This window comes from Lonchura striata, chromosome 4 (assembly GCF_050655825.1).
Source record: "Lonchura striata isolate lonStrDom1 chromosome 4, ASM5065582v1, whole genome shotgun sequence".
Taxonomy (NCBI): domain Eukaryota; kingdom Metazoa; phylum Chordata; class Aves; order Passeriformes; family Estrildidae; genus Lonchura; species Lonchura striata.
Window position 1 is genome coordinate 38,293,197 of NC_140706.1, and position 17,875 is coordinate 38,311,071.

Here is a 17,875-nt window from a genome sequence, read left to right on the forward strand (position 1 = left end):
AATGCCATGTAATTCCAACATCTTTCACTGATCAATAAGTGTAACAGTCCCCAAAGCATTATCTTAATCATTTCTTTTCTACTCATATGTCTTAGAAAGTGAAATAATATGCAGGAATCAAGTATCACTACAGTGAGTAAAGTACAAAGGTGAAGAAGTTATGCCAAAGACATTGACAGCCTTTTAAGTAAAAGAAAACTTTATGGTTCAAAGTATGTATGGCTTACTGTTTGTAAAGGCTCATTAAAATACCCTGAATATGTTCTATTTTTACTACTGCTTATCAGAATTACATACTTTTTGTTTACTTACAGTATGAAAGAGGCTGGTTTAGGCCATAAACAGTGGAGGGGTGGTCCCATTTCATCAAACTGCAAGCAGTGTCCAGTAGTTTATACCAATCCTGTTTGTGGATCAGATGGTCACACATATTCTTCTCAGGTAAGAATTGAATAAAGAACTAAAGTAATCTTTCATTGTTCCAATCAATTCCAGCTCTTGGAAAATAAAATTATGTATTGTAAAACAAACTAATATTTATTTGTTTTGGCTAAAAAATGTATTGCAGAATGCCACCTACAAGAATTCTAGTATTTTGTATGATGTAAAAGCAAAATGGTAGCAAACCCTAAGAAACATAAACCAGTAAAAGCTGGAACAGCAGAGTGTAGGTGTGCTCCACAATGTAATGGAGCACATGGAGTGCTCTGCTGTGTGACGAGACACCATGGTGGGGTTTGGGGTAAGCAAAAAAGTGTTGGGTGTCCCCAGCTGGGGGTAGAATAGGCATGTTAAGTCAGATTTCCCAGCCAAGCATTGAGGGTGTGCTTCAAATTCCAGGCTCTTAGACATAGGTGGAACATATCCAGAAAAAAAATGTAATCATGTAAGCAATTGTTGGATAGCTTTCCTTGCAAAAGCATGTTGCAAGTTTTAAGATCATAATCAAATCTTCCTTTTCTAATCCTTACCCTCCTGTCTTTTCTCTCATATCTTTGAAGATAAAATAATAACTTTTAAATGTTGCTGTCAGTTTACCACATCTTGTTTGGATTAAATACTTTGTGTTAGTCCTGCTAAAGTCCAAAAATCCTGGGACTGCATTAGTACAGTGCAGAGGTGAAATTGTGAAATGGAGGGGCTTCATAATGCTGAAAACAGATTAATTTGTTTAGCATCCTTCATTAAAGCTTTAAGCACAAGAATACTCAGCCAATATTAACAACTGAATCTTGTTTATTAAAGTGTGGGCTCTTGATAAACCTGTTTTTCTCAGAAACAGAATATAGTTCAGTAGTGTGAAAGGAGCTACTGCATTCTGTGTTACTGACACTGTGTCCTTACACTAACAAATTGTTTCATTAGTAGATAGTATCCAGTGCCTCAAGAGAAGTATAATAATAGATTAAATTGATGGAGATGTAAAAGCTCTGTTTGTTACTTATGAAGAAAAAAGATCCATGTCATATTTTAAACAAAATACTTTAAGGATACTTTAATATCTAAAGATTTTTAGAGTTTCCATAATTTTTGTTTGTTTTGTACATAATCACAAATCAATCACATCTGAAGTTTACACATCTGTAGTCACGTGTGAAGTTTAGAAAAAATATTTCGTTTCCAGGAGGGACTGGGTGTTGGATTGAACACCAAGTATCTTTTCCAAGGATATTTTATTCTTGATAAACTAAAAACATCAGATTTAACTAATGCTTCCTAAACCCTGACGATACTTTGGCTTTTATCCTAAATTTTACATTAGAACATGTTTTTCCTACTAACTTGAACATTTAATTATAAGGATTTGGTCTAGAACCTACTTTTCCTTTACAGAAAGCAATTAAAAATCTTCTAATGCTTATACCAGCTTATCTGAGGCCCTACAAATGAATTCTGGATTCTTTGTCACAGCTAAAATATACTTCCTTTCATTGACAATATGATTTCAATTTAGGAATTTGAAAAGTATTCTGATTTTCATTAGCTGTAATCTCTTGCCTATGTTTTTTTTGTGAGCTAAATGTGTGCTGGCATCTTACTAGACATTAGGTGATGCTGTCATTTAGTGTTTACTTTGCCTTGCTGTTCAAATGTTCAGGCAGTCTTTAAGTCTCAAGTCCAAGCTGCACACAGATATAATATAGATGGTAGCCTCTACAATTTTGCAATTTAAATAGATGGGGTAGATAAGTTAATATAGTTAATACTGGATGAGCAACTTTTTTATTTTTTGGATACTGTGTACTTCATTTATTTCAATCTCTCCCTGTGTTCTTCCTAATGTAATACAAAGATCACCCCAGTTTAACCTCATTGCTTATTTCTTATTTTACCATATAGCAATGCTGTGCTCTAAATACTTCTGTAGGTAGAAATGACCTTTCTGGCCCCTCATGGTCTGGTCTGGACTAGATGTACAAAAGTCTATAAATATTGATGAGATGCAGATATTTTTAAATCAGTTTGTGTTAAAGGTGCAGCTGTTCAAAGGGAATGATGAGGGATGAGTGGATTGATAGGCACAATGTGCTCCCATTCCAGTGCATTCAGTGCAGCACTACATGTTACCCACCTCAATGTCCCTTGCATGCAAACAGTGAAGAAGTAACATACCATCAGAGATGTTTTGGGTTGTACTTCTGTCTTCCACTGCCTTGTAATGGTAGATTTCAAATCTCAGCTTCCTGAAGAAAAATGCTAAAACCTTTCATTGCCACAGAATATCTATATTAGTCTATAAATATTTATTTTTATTTATTTTCAGTGATATGAGGATTTTGTATTCTGTGCTACCAGTTGCATCAAAACAGAGGTCCTTGCCAGGATATTTCAGGAGCAGTGTTTTTAAAAATTGACTAAAGACAAATATTTGTGTTCCTGTACTCCAGGCAAAGTTTATTTCATTATGTCATCAAGTTCCAGTAGGAGTTTATACAGCACTTTTCTTGTATTTAGAAAGCATTCATCAATGACTCTGGAAAATTGTATAATACATTTTCAGAAAATAAGTCATTAAATAGTAATAGTATTGTAGAACACAGCCAGACAGTTGACATTTGTCAGATAGATGCTCTTTTGGGAGTATATCCTTGCTTTTCAGGACAAGTCCATGAAATGCTTGAATTAAGTTATGTAACTACAGCTACTTCATACAGGCATTTTGCTTTGGAAAGCAAACAAGAAAAAAAAAAAAAGATTATATAATAGCTGGACTATCTAGAAAGAAAAGTTATCTGCTAAACTGAGCTTTTCCAGAGTCAGGTAAGGGTATTTTGTTTCCCTCTCATTTTTGCAGTCCAGGTTAAGTTTATTTTTTTTCTCAGCTCACAATCAGTCACATGAAATCAGTGTAAAAGAAAAGTGGCAGATGTAAGACATTTGTTACTAGCTTTACAAGAATGATGAAACAAAAATATTACATGCTGAAATGTTGAGTAATCAAAGTGAACATGAATCATTGTGCTGGAAGAAATTCAGTATAAAGAGATCCTGCCATTTCCTTGGCACAGTGGTGGTACTATTTTTACTTACTGGCCTTTAAATAATACTGCATATGTTCTACAGTTGGTCTGCTTTTACCTTCTGCATTTCTCTAAACTTTGGCACTTGAAAGTGCAGTATGCATTTTTACACTAGGAATTCTCAAGCAGTGCTATCTCATAAGGCTTTAGTACCCCTATGTACTTGACATTCTCCATGAAAAACACAGCCTGTCTGTGGCTTCGTCTTTCCTGGGATTAATAGGGAAATAAAAGGACATGAAATGAAGCTCAGATGGGTTGTTTTGAGGCAGCAGCCCAGCTCTTGCCATTCTTCCACCCAGGGAGGCAACTCACTGATGTGCAGCACATGCTGTGAACCTGGTGTAACTGGGATGAGGTGGTGATGCTCAGGCTTGGATGATTCTGTTGGAACAATTCTCCCATATTGCACAATATTGTAGCTGGACTTTCACAAAAATGGCCAAGAGGGGCAAAAAAATATGGTCATGCAGATGAATCTTCTTTTGAGTGGATTTTGCATATTTTGATTTCAGCTCTGATGTTTGGTATAAGAGCCTGAAGTTTTCTCTCTTAAGTTGAATGCAGTTGACAGTCCCACTTCAGCAAAATATAGCCTTAAATAAGATCAATGAACAGTGCTTGCAGTTTTTTGAAAACACAGCAGAAGTAACTAAATCTTTAAATTATGCCCATTGCCCCATGGTTTTATGCCAGAATTGCTTTGGCAGTTCTACTGTTAGCAGCAATTTGCTCAAGATGGCTTCATATTGATAGTGAATTTATATTTTCTCTTACCTATGAAAGCTTCATGTTACTGATGACAATCCTGTATGTATAAATATAAATAATAATTATGTTTTTCAAAAGCAATGGGTCTGAACTAGTTTCTCAGACTAAGATGCAAGCTGTATAGAAAAGTAGTCAGAAAAGAGGACAAAAATCTTGAAAGACTCCACAGATAGATAGGTATGTGGATTTAGATCTTTTTAATATTCAAATACTTTCTTCAGTCTCCCAAATTACAATTCCATACTATGAGGAGATTTGAAAGAGCTGGGGATAAAATTGGACTGTGTGAAGGAGTGAGTTTAATATTCCATTCAATTTTTGTTTATCATTTTGCATGAATCTGAAATAGATTTTTATTCTAAGGGCATCCCATATTTAACATTTTTCTTTTTAAAGTAATTGCTATCTATTAATTTCAAGTATTTTTAAAATTTTAACTTAATAATCTGTATCTCTTAGCAGTGTGTTCCATATAAGACAGCTTGTTGGGAAGAAACATAAAAAATCTGTATTGGCATTTTTAATCTTTGTTGTTACTTTAAGGACTGTAATTTTACATAACTTAAATTGATTTAATGCATTAATTACTGTATTGTGAGCTTTCAGGTCACATGCCTGAGCTATTCAAACTTTTTTTTCTGCTTCAGGAGAGATTGCTAGAAACTGAATTGCTATTACAAAATAGAAGTTTTGTATAAGTAAAAAAAATTATTTTTCACAAGGTTGATTCAATGTATGTCAGTCTTCTTAAATTGGGCTATTCCACTATGCCTTTCCATTTTTATCTGCCTTGTTACTAAGCAATCTGTTGTAGACTTAACTGCCAGTTAAAATATAGCCAAAAATATTAAGGTTAAATCACTGCCTGCCACCTTTAGTAATAAAATAATGTAATCTCTCTGAAATAAATTGTTTGACAGCATACAGGTTCTTTTGCAGCTGCAAGAAGGATCTTCTTCCAGGTGCTCTACCAGGGCTGATTTGTTTTTCTAATAAAAGTAGATTTTGTCAAAAGGGGCATCTCAAAATCAAGATTTGTGTGTCTAGCCCAAGCAACACCCATCCAAAGTCACTCCGTTGTAAGTGGAAAAATTTAAAAACTTCTACAGACCAAATCTGGGTTGTACTGTTACAATGACCTTGTGGCTAAAATGCATGGCAAATAACAAATTAAGTTGGTAGATGTCAGGGGGGAGGAAAAACAAACCCCAAAAAATGACAATAAACCATGGCCAGGCTGCCTTCTGCCCCATTCTCTCCACCCTTATAGAACCCCACAAACAATGAACACCCTGTAAACAACTTTTCTTGAATGAGACTAATGAATAGACAGTGGTAAAAATAAAATGCATAATGCTTAGTTGATCCTGGAATATACTTTGAGTCTTTACAGAAATAGCAGAAACTGGTTGTTTATTGCTTATATGCTTAAAAAAGGCAAACAATAAATAAAGGAAGGAAATGAGATTGGCTGAAGCTGGAAAATCAGACATGGATGGGTTTTGCCAGTAAGGCCTGAAGTTTTATCTGGAACCTTTATATTGATAGGATGTGGTATTAAAAAAAAAAAAAAAAGGAAGAGAAATATCATAACTTTATATTATCCAGATTTTCAAATAGGCTGACATACTAAAAATTCCAAGCTATATCAAATTATACATAACTGATCTCCTCTTTATCTGCTGCATTGAAAATAAATAGCTGCTAAAGCTGTAGAGAAAGAAGACTTAGATAACAAAATGCTTTACAGAAACTTTAATATTTTGAAATTCTGAGCAATTCAGTATTTCTCACACTAGGATGATGTATTTATATGAGCAGGAATTTGATTCCCTTTTTCATTTCCAGAATATCATGTTTGTTTAATATATTGAATTTGCATTAAGAGATACCTAAACTTCAATACTTCAGTAAAAATAAAAAAAATTGCAACTTTAGGGACTGGAAAATATTTTCCAAAGACTTCATCTCTATAATTCCTTTAAATGGAAATCCACCTTGGCATGGATGAGATGCTGACCAAGAGCTTAAGGGTCAGCATTAAAGGGAGACAGGGACAGATGACATTAAAATAGGGGACTGCTACAGGACCCCTCACCAGGAAAAACAAGTGAATGAGGGCTTCTACAGACAGATAGGAGCAGCTTCACTTTCACAAGCCCTGGTCATCATGGGGGACTTCAGCTGCCCTGTTGGAGGGACAACACAGCAGGGCATAAGCATTGCAGAGGCTTCCTGGAATGTGTTCATGAGAAATTCAGTCTCCAAGTGATGGAGGAGCCAAGAAGGGAAACCTACAAGACAGTTGGAGAGAGACTTTCTGCAAATGCATGTAGTGATAAACAGGCCATGAGTAGATTTAGGTTAGATATTAGGAAGAAATTCTTTACTATGTCGGTGATGAGTTGCTAGCACAGCTTTCCCAGAGATGTTATGGATGCCCCATCCCTGGAAGTGTTTAAGGCCAGCTTGGAAGGGGCTTTGAGAAAAGTAGATTTATTTGCCCATGACAGGAGAGTCTGAACTAGATGATCTCTAAGGTCCCTTCCCACAACATGGAGTCATACTGTGACTCTGTGTATGTTTTTTTTAAACGGTTTTGTTTTTTTCTATAATTGAAAGCACCTAGGCTGTAAGGAAAAATCAGTCAAAGAATAGGATAAACAGGTAAGGGGAAGTAGTATCAGTGTTCATTGAAGAACCTTCATGTCACAGTAGTAGGATACAGATACGAAGTTCTGAATGTAAATTTGTGTGTTAACTGTCAAATGGGACAGCCAGTAAAACAAGAAAGCTAAAGACATACATAGTTACATGGAGAACAGTCTTTTCTCTGGGAGGTTTAACCATAAGGAGTTAATATTTTGGAAATAGTATTAAAAATGTAACTAGAATTACAACTAAAGTAGTTGGAATCATTTTGGCAGAGCAATTCTTTTCCAAAAAAAATATGTCCACATCATATGCAGGCAGAAATGCATAGGAGCTGAACACAGGAGCTTATGTAGCCTTGTGGAGCAGAAACCGGTTCTGTAACAAAACAACAGAGAAAAGGGTCTGAGGCATTGAGACAATTAATCATGGTCTTATGTTTTCTATTTGCTTCAAATATTAAAGTAATGAGAAAATAGTGTAGAAGTTTGAGATGAGCTGTGTCAATTGCAAGAAGGAAATCAAGAGACACAATTGTCTCAGATTTACCAAGTGGAAGCACATTAAAGCATATGGTTTCAGTGGAGTAGAAGATAAGGATGGTAATAATCCAAGATATAGTTAGGTGGGTTTAGAGGATTTTTATGATCTTGGGAGGCTACTGTTTAGGCATTTATTTCTAAAAAATGGAAAAGGAGCTTTCAATAGGGAAAGAGAATGGTTAAAGATGACATGAAGTGAAATAATGTCAACCTAGTGAACAGATTTTGAGAATTTATAGTAACAATCTATTATAAGAATGGGGCTAAAGAAGTTGAGATGAAAACAAGCAAATGGCAAGTGAGAACTGGCTCAGATCTTGGCCCAGTAAAAGCTGCAAATAAAGTGAAAATTACTAGAAAAATGTAGTTATTCAAATTAAAAAAAAATTCTAACGTAATTAAATTTAGTAATCAAATGGGAAAAAATGTTTAGCGTCTAAAAATATATTCTTACACAGTGTTCATGCAGGTCACATTTGTATTTAGAAAGAAGCTGAAATACTGTGAAATTTAAGTTTCCAACCCCATAACAGAGATTTAGATCACCAATGCTATAAACTAGTCATGTTGGCCTGGAGAAAAAGAAAAACTTCAGTCTTTTTTTTGTCAGATTCCGATGCAGAATTATGTTTGTAATGTTAGAGAATCTTCTTCCAAGTCTCATGGTTTGGGTTTGTTTTTTTTAAATTTGTAATTCCTGCAAGCTCACAATGAAATATTATAAATGTGAGCCAGTTGCTATGTGGATATTTCATTGAAAACAAATTCAGACATATGACTTGAGTATCAGAGGTAGGTCCTCTGCATCATAGCAATGTGTCAACAACAGCAAAAAAAAAAGTAGCATCTTAGGCCATCATGGACTTACTGGAAAAGAAAAATAAGCACTGATATAGCAAAATTTGTTACTCTGACTGTTCATTCAAAGCATAACATATGAAAACTTGGCTTTGTGTTTTCCTGGTTTGAATCCATATGTGTTTGCAACAGAACAAGGAAAATTTTGCTTCTTTTAGGAATCAAGTACTAACAGCACAAAGGGGAAAGATTTAGGCACAGTTCTGTGTGTCTCTGCACAAGGTGTATCTCTTTAAAGTCAAGAATAGAGATGTGATATAGTGAAAAACAGTCCTACTTTGGAATGTAATTCCCATTTGTACAATACAGTGTTTCTTTCCTGACAGAGTGAGAACTAGTAGGAATGTGAAATTTCATAAATATTTTTGTCACTGATAGCACATGGAGCCTATGGAGCCTTGTATTTTGGACTGTTTAGTAAATTAAATCTAGCTCTTGGAGTTCAAATTAATATTAGCATACATTTTTAGGTGAGCAAAAAAGCAGAAAGCTCTACAGGCAATACGCCTATTTGAGAGTGCCTAGGTGTTCTACCTACTTGTAACTTACTATGTAGAATTAATTTTTCCTTTTTATTTGCCTTCTCTTCTTTTTCTCTCTCTTTTTTTTTTTTCCCTTTTTCGCCACAGTTGACAAAGAATAGTTTAAATGTCTTTGAAACTTTGATGGGATAACCCAGTATGGACTCCCTAGGTCTGTGCATGTTGCTTATGTTGCTTTTAGTACTTCTGTTATTTTTCCTGTAATTGAAACTAATGAACATGCCCTTTAGATGCTATTTTAGCTCAGATACAACTTTATAAATATTTCAACTTAGATATAATTGGATAAATTGAACTTGTTTAATTAGCAATGCAATCAGCCAGCATGGCTTAGGAAGTCATATTACATTAAAAATACAGTGATAATGCATACTAATAAGGAATAAGCAAATTGTTTTAACAAAAAATTCCACACTTTTAGAAGCCGTTTGTCTTGTTATACAATTTTGCGGCTTTGCCATTACTTCTATTTTGCTATTGCTGTTATTCAGAAATTTGTATGCCAGATGAAAATCAGTGAAGAGCTTTACTAGCTGATTCTTGAATGGATGTAGTCAGCCATTTTTAAGATGGTTGTGTAGGAGAATGAAATGTTTTTGTTCACCTTTAAAAATTTTCCTTAAATGTTAATTTTCAAATTTGTAGCGGGAACTTGAAAATGTAAAGTTAGTTTTATCTGAGCAATATTTATTTTTCTCTCTCAAGAAAAATTCTCAAAATTGCAAAATACTGAATGCTAACAATGGGGTGCACAAAGGATTTTGCTTACACACAGTGTTGGGTCACATTCTGTGCCTCTCTAGCTCAGATGGAATAAATACGATGGTGAAGTTTGAAACAAGAAGCCTGATGAAGTGCTAAAGTTTGGACTACACAGGCAAGAGCTCTGAATAAGAGCCAGAATTTACAGATTTGAGTATATGTGTGAATATATCAGAAAGAGATTTATATTTTTGTGTGTTAAGCATGCTTAAAAGAAGCTTTTAGTAAATTTTCAGACTGCATCAATGTTTATATTTTTGGAATAAGTGAAGGCATGATACCATATATAACATGGTTATATATTTTTACACCTTTTATGAATGATTTTTTTAAAAACAATATTTTTTAATTTGAAATATCTTTTTACACAATTTATGGTATTCAAGGAATATTGAAATAATAATTTGTATGTAAGGAAATATATTACATTTTTTACACAACTACTAAAAGCATTATTATTACTTATTCTGAATTGACTGGAAATAGTGTATTTCAGGTAAGGATTTACCATTAATTAAGCTTTGTGTTCTTACTTGATGGTGTAAAATATTAGTTAGCCTGTTTGCAATATGTTTAGAATAAGATACTGAAGTATATATTTTTCAAACTAAGTGTCTAAAAATTCAGACAGCTGATTTTAAGAGCAGATAAGTTCTTTGAAGGATTTGCAGAAGCTCCTAAGCATCATGTGTCTCTAATAGCCTCTAAGTAGGAAAGCAAAGATAAGTAGGTGCTTAATTTAAATAATCCCAGTAGGCATCTCTTGGCATGTTTCTGTGATTTAATATGTGTTCCAGGGTGCCCAAAAAAGATAGAATATCTATCTAGTTGACCTGATTTAAATGATTTCAAGCTTTAAATTTTATACCATTGCACTGCAGAACATTGAAGGAAACAGACAAGAGTTAAGGTGGATGAGAAGAAAACTGCATACAGGTTTTAATTTTGTCATGCAAATAGCATTCTCTAATTTATAGCTTCATAAACAATGTATCACCAGTTCTCTTTCAACCACAAAAGGTTTTCTTTGCTCAGGGTCTTGGTTCAATAGACACATTTCCTGTTTATTCTGATCAAAATGCTAGTTACATGTCTTTATAGTTAATATATTCAACAGTTGTTTACATTTTCAATAGCAGTACTTGTTTGCTGAAAAGCTGTTAATCCAAACTCCTATTTTTTATGTGAGAAATACACATGCTTAGCAGGTTACTGATAAGATAAAAAGGCATTTGTAGATCTTGGTGATGCTTCATGGATAGATTTGCACATTAATTTTTCCTTTCTTAAGCTTGAATTTGTTGAAAGTAAGATCTCTTGGCATTATGCCTAGCTGTATTTGGCTGGAAATTCTATACCTTCCTGGCTGCTTTTTGTAAATGAAATCCAAATTATAGAAAATTTTCCAAATTAGGTTTACCACGCCAATAACTGGCCATATTTTCACCTTCATTTCAAGCCAGCCTAAAGTGATTGCATGAAGCAGTCCTTTATTTCTCTTCCACGTTCTGTATCAGCTAATGGTCAGTGTTGAACTGGACCTGGAACTTACCTGATCAGAACTCACCCTACCCACCCTGCCCCTATATTTGGTGACAGGAATCACCGAGTTAAAAAAGATACTTTCTTTACATATTTGACTTAGATTCAAATCTGAGGGCATAATTTCACATAACATTTTGCACCAAATACAGTAGAGGAAAATTTTTTGCTGGAGAATATATGTAAGCTTTGTGAAACAGGAATAAAGTCTGAAAATGGGGAAGGTGGTTAAGAAAACAGCATGAAGGCAAATTGAAAGCACATAGTTTTGAGTAAACAGAGATTATCTGTTCAGCTGTCAGAGATACCAGCTTCTAGCAAGAGGGAAAACATCTATATTGATGCATGAGTGAGGAGCTCTGTGGGAAAGATTTCTGCCTGTGAAACATACAGTGATACTGGGAAAATATATCTGTGTGGTGCTCTAGCAAAGAGCTCTTTTCTCAGAGATCTTCTTGATTGCATCATACAGAAATCTTCTGACCATGAATTGCTGATCATCTAGAAAATATACAGGAAAGAAAGAACTGTGTGTTGTGGTGGGAACATATAGACTTGAAAGGATATTCCAAATAAACCCAGCAATTCTATTGGTAGCATATGAACTAATAATTATTAGGGAAATCTGAATTTAATTATTTATGTGTGTGTTTTTTCTTAGAATTGGATAGCATGCCCTGATTGATTTTTAAATGTTCAAAAACATCAGGGACTGATGTTGCGAGCTGTCATTGAGATAAGGTACACTTAAAGGTGATGGTTAACTTTTAAAGAGAAGACACTCTACAGTTACATAAATACTAATTATTGGTTGTCTAAAAAGTAATTTATTAAATGCTCAGTATTAAATGGTGTTCTAGAAAGCATTTCTGTAAGTATCAGCACCTCAGCAGATGAAAATATCTGAAAGATTCTTAATACTGAATTCACACTTCGTCCAATATTTCAGGTATGCTCCTGTTTAGAAAAGGGTGTGTTGATGTATCTGGCCAGACTTCAGGTTTTCAGTGTGAAGGGCTTGAAGCACATAATGGACACAGTACTCACTGGACAGCTAATTTCTGCTGACTTGTGTGCTGCAGGGGTGTACCAGATCTGCTTCCAGCTGCCCAGGATGTATACAAATGGAAAAGAGGGGTTGGAGGGGAGTGTCTGCACATTGTACCTCAAGGCTTCCATTTGTGAGCTTCTGTTCTTTACTTGCCAGAGAAATCACACATGTCCTCATTACTTAGTTTGAGTTAGTTTTGTTTAAAAGCCATTAGGTATTCCTGGCAAGACAGCACTGTTGTGGAAAAAATGTTATCTTGCACTGAGGTTGAAGCCTTTTCAAAAAGGAACACAATTAAGTTGGTGAGAAAAAGCAGACTGATAAAATTATTGGAAATACCAGAGTCAGTGCTGCCCAAGGACTTTTATCTTTCTTTATAATGCAATTCTAATTCTGTTGCCTTCTTCCAGAGGGCTCTTCACTCACATAACACACAGAATGGACATACCTCCCTTTTATCTAATCAGGAAATTGTCGTCAGTACACACATCTTTTATTATATGGTAGCCAGACAGTTAAACTAAACTTCTCATCTACTTTAATATGACTTTATTCCCTGTACATTTTGAGAAGTCTGCAAATAGCAACTAATTTACAGCTGTCTGACACACTGTCCCTCTGTGTGATATGTCTTTATACAGATAGTTGATGGTTCTGCAGATGAAAGCAAATAAATTATATGTGAGATATGTATATACAATTTAAAGATTTTTTGTTCGTATTTCACAATGCAAAGCATTTATATATTCAACTAATTTTTGTTTTAGTTTATCTAAAAATATTTACCGTGTTCCCAAAACATATATCAGGCTTTCAAGAGCTCAGGAGAGCACAAAGGTACTCAGTACCAAACAGAATTTTGCTGAATTTATCTAGGATCGATAGACCAGTATAAACATTATTTTTCTTTCCTTTTGTGCCATCTCCCTAGTTCATTCATTACACATCTTTCAAACTCTTCAGTAAATGAACAAGATTTATGCAAGCAATAATCTTTTGACACTGATTCATTCCTGAAGCGGGTCTGTACTGTACTTCCCAACTGAATAATCTTGATGCCATCTGATTCCCCCATGTTCTCAAAGCAAGATAAGTTACACAAGTGGAATTCCTGATGGATTTATCTAAACCTGGTTGTAAATACAATTATTAAGATTCAAAAAGCTTCTCCAATGATTTGTTTTAAGACATCACTACCTTTCTTAAAAGGTCTGCCTAGTATCTATTTATTATTTCTCTGCAGCAATTTAAGACAATTATTTCTTGTAACATTCATTGTGGTATTCTTTTCAGCTACCTTTCAGATGTCTTTTGCCTATTTGACAGCTGTTTTGTGAATAGTCTTTTCTTAAGACCCAGTCCTTCAGCCTCTTTTTGATGACTATTTTCTAGGTTTCTTGTTATTACTTTTACTCCTTTTCTGTTTAATTTCCGTCTTGTTTGAAACCTTGTCACAAACTGTATATTGCTGCCAGAACTATGTGAAATTGTCTTACATGTTTTGTAGGTTGCACTAGCATTTATATGTCCTGGTATAATGTTTTTAAACATCATTCAATTGTTCTTAATGATCACTAAACTCCTGTTTTTCCTTTAGAATAGATATCTAGCCAGTTGCTCCAGCTTGTTAATATCTTGATTATCTTGTCTATGTAACAGTAGAACATAGGAGTTTTCTGTATTGAATTTCATTATATTGTAGCCTATTTTAATATTATACCTATTTTTTGTGTGTTTCTATCTTCTAAAACTCTTCCATGTTTCACAGAATATCCTTATCTCATCTTCCAACCCTCTAGAATCATTGAATAGGCTGAGTTGGAAGGGACCCACGGGACTCCTTGTGCTCAGCTTCTGGCCTGCACAAGATAGCCCCAAGTGTCACACAGTGTGCCTCAGAGCCTTGAACTCTGTCAAGCTTGTTTCTGTGACCACACTCTGGGGAGCCTGTTCCAGTGTCCAGCTACTGAGTGAAGAACCTTGTCCTAATATCCAACCTAAACTTCCCGTAACACAGCATCAAACCATTCCCTTGAGTCCTGTCAGTGGTGACCTCAGAGGAGAGATCAGTGCCTGCTCATTCTTTTTCCCTAATGAGGAAGCTGCAGGCTGCAGTGATATCTCCCTTCAGTCTTCTCCAGGCTGAATGGACCAAGTGACCTCAGCCACTCCTCATACAGCTTCCCCTCAAGGCCCTTCACCATCCTTGTGACTCTCCTTTGGAGGCTCCCTAATAGCTTAGTATCTTATTTATGTTGTGGCACCCAAAACTGCACACAGGACTTGAAGTGAGGCTGCCCCAGTGCAGAGCACAGCAGGACAGCCCTGTCCTCCTTGCCTGGCTGGCAATGCACCCCAGGGCACAATGACTCAAATTTAACTTCAAAGCCATCAATCAGGATCCCAAATTTCCTTTCCATGGCACTGCTTTCCAGCATTTCATTCCGCAGTTCAGCTGTATTCATCCAGGGTTGTCCATTCTAGGTGCAGGATCTGGTACTTTTCTTTGTTGATCTTCATACAGTTGCTAATTGCCCATCCCTCTTATTTGTCCAGGTCTCTGGACCTCTCTGCCTTGGAGAATGAGTCAACACCTCCTCCCAATTTAATATCATTGGCAAACTTACTTCATATACTTTAGAGTTCTGCGTCCAAGTTGTTTATGAGGACTTTGAAGAGCACTGGCCCTACAGTGGAGCAGTGTAGAACCCCAGTAGTAACTGGTCACCAGCCTGATGTAGCCCTAATGTTATCCCATTTACCCCACAGTGCTTTGTGTCCAGCCCATGAGCCAGGTGCTCATGCATCACATGATGGGGTTATCCTGCTGTCTGCTGGACATTTTTTCCACAAGGGCAATGTGAGAGGCAGTATTGAAAGCACTACTGAAATCCAAAAGGATTATATCAATTGGTTCCCTTGGTCAGCTAGGTGGGTAACTTTGTCATAAAAGGAAATTGTCAAGTTGGACTTCATCCTTATTAAGCTGTCCTGGCTGTGACCAATGATGGTATTATCCTTCTTATGTCTTCCTGTAACTCCCAGAATAATCTTCTCCATAATTTTATCAGGCATGGAAGTGGGACTGGGTCAATATTTGTCAGCTTCCTGTTGATTCTCCAGATTCCTAAGACTATTGAAAAGTCATGGAGAGGTATATGGTTAGGAAATCAGGCAGCTCCTTGAGTACTGCCCTGGCATGAATCCCCTCACACTACCTCTCCTTTTTGACCACTATTTCTCATTTTGTCCTCATAGTCTGCATGTCAGTGATTTCTTTTTCTGTGGATTTTTTCAGGTATGTTGCTTGCTCTTCTACCAGTTTAAGAGAAACACTGAAGGAAGTTGGACCCACTTTTATTTAACTGACCTAAATTTACAATATGGTCATTCATTGTTAATTTGGGGAATGATGTCAAGAGGTTTGAACCAGAGTTCTGCTCCTGGTTTCATTAGCTGCTAATAGGAAATTATCAGAACTGCCTTGATTCATTTTCAGCTTTTGCAAGCACTATGATGTTGCTTTGTTTCTGAAAAAAATAAATATATCTCTGCTGCCTGCTATTTGCAAATAGGACTGAGTAGACACCTTAAAAGAAAAATAAAGAAAATAAAAGAAAAAAAATAAAAAAGAGTAAACTTGCAACTCATGATGCTAGCTGAAGCACCTATGAAGTATTTACTAGTCTCTTCAGCAACATTCAAGTGAATCAAAATTAGGAGTCTGTAAAAATAATCTTTCAAAGAAAGGATTAAAGAAATCTTCAGAAATTAAATAAAAGCATTAATTTTCTTTTTCTTCACTCTTCATACTCTGTTTCTCACATTCTCTGGAATGTGTTTATATGTCAAATATTAAGTGGCAGTCTCACCAAAGGGAGTAATCAAAGCCTAAAGCACAACTATCTGTAGCTTTAAATCCTTAAACTACCAAGTTTGAAAAATAAAAACTGTCATATCTTAAATATTTTAACAGAGATTAGTATTAAATCTGAGCAATAACCCATTCCACAAACTTCAAATACTGGTTGGAGCATTAAAATGTGAATTAGGTTATGTACTTTCTGGAGAGAGCACTGGTAGGCATCACAGTAATGCAAGCCCTCTCCTGTACAGCCAGGATAATTGAGATAGAAAAAGTTCGATTGTTTCAAAATCAGCATGGGAGGGTGTTTGCTTTGCTTCCATTGTCTAGTCCTTTGTGAGATATTAGTGCTATATAGCTGTAAATTGGAACAGTTATGTTGGTTTTTTGGGAGATTTAAAAGGTTCTGTTAGTGTAATTTTCCTTTAACCATGCATTTTTGGCAAAAGCTGACACATTCAGAACTGAGGTACAATAATGACTTAATTGACGTACACAAAATCTGAGGTAATTATTTCTGTCTTTTCAGTACTGGCAATGGTGCCAAAATGTACTGTTTTAATACAGTGATGCACTTCAGGCTATGCAAGATATAGAACTGCATGAGAGTGTGACAAGATCAAAAGTCTTGACTGCTTAAAAAGTTGATAAAGTTATGTAAATTCACAGTGCTTACATCTACATACTAATGGAAACTAGCAGTCTTTCAGGAGGCTCCTTGATTCTTTCATAGCTACAGTGCTCCCACCCTTTACATATTTTGAAGAGAGAGAAAGAAACTTTGACTTTTGCATTCTCTGGAAATCCTAAGAATCAAATAATGGAACTGCATTACAGTGAAGTCATGTACCCCAACAAAATATGAGTCAGGGAATAAAAGATAAAAAATTCTGGTGAGATTGTTCTGAAGTGTTGTGATGCACAGAAAACGCTTTGTATTTTTATTTGTTACTCGAATTGCTTTTCTGACTCATATGCTTCTGTGTCCTTTACCTATTTAATGAGACATCTGGCATCTTTTGTTCAAGGATAAAGTGTTCTCCATAACAATCTTTCTTCTTTTGCTTTGGGAAAAAGTTCTTTGTAGATGCTTCCCCCATCTTTGTTTCTTGTTTATGTTTTTCCTAATAATACATTGGCAAAACATCCTGAAGAAAAATCTCTATGCAAAGAACTGTTTTATTGCAAGAAAAAGTAAGAGTGATAATGTTTACAATGATACTATTTTCTTTGTATGTGTTTTTTAACTACGTTATTTTTATGTGCTTGAGACAAAAATTTTGTTTCTCAGATATAGTTAGCTTTTATGTGGTTTCTGGGTTTGAGCTGTAAGCACACAGATCGGAACCTCACAAATTAATCTGTTTCTGTATCAGAAAAGATAGTCACTGTGCAGAATTACATTAGGCACAGCTTTTCATTTTATTCATTAATGCTTTTTACCATGATACTGTCATCTTAAAGATAGAAAATTAGTAATAAATTCTATAAAAATTGATTGTTTATTGCTCCTATAAATAATGAATGTTATTGCTGTGTTTATTTGCTCATTGAATACAGATAAAAACCAATGCAGCCTGCTTCCATTTAGCATGGATATTCAAATCTGTTTTATGCCCCAAGTGCCTTCATGCTTGACTAGAGTCTGAAAATGTAGCCAGGCTAGGAACCAAAAACTTTGTACCTTTCTTGAATCTAATTTTTGTTACAAAAGTAGCATATATTGCAGGAGACTTTCATGAGAGATTGCTTCAAATTTCTTAGAAGTA

General features: G+C 35.3%; 1 protein-coding gene across 5 annotated transcripts in view; it reads left to right on the forward strand.

The window, feature by feature from the left end:
• SPOCK3 (SPARC (osteonectin), cwcv and kazal like domains proteoglycan 3) overlaps nt 1-17,875 on the forward strand; it is a 161,986-nt gene that overhangs the window by 95,821 nt on the left and 48,290 nt on the right. For all 5 annotated transcript variants that reach the window (XM_021555661.3, XM_085578000.1, XM_085578003.1 and 2 more), the window contains one exon: nt 315-441. In XM_021555661.3, the coding sequence (XP_021411336.1) occupies nt 315-441 (127 nt within the window). The remainder of the gene's footprint in view (nt 1-314; nt 442-17,875) is intronic.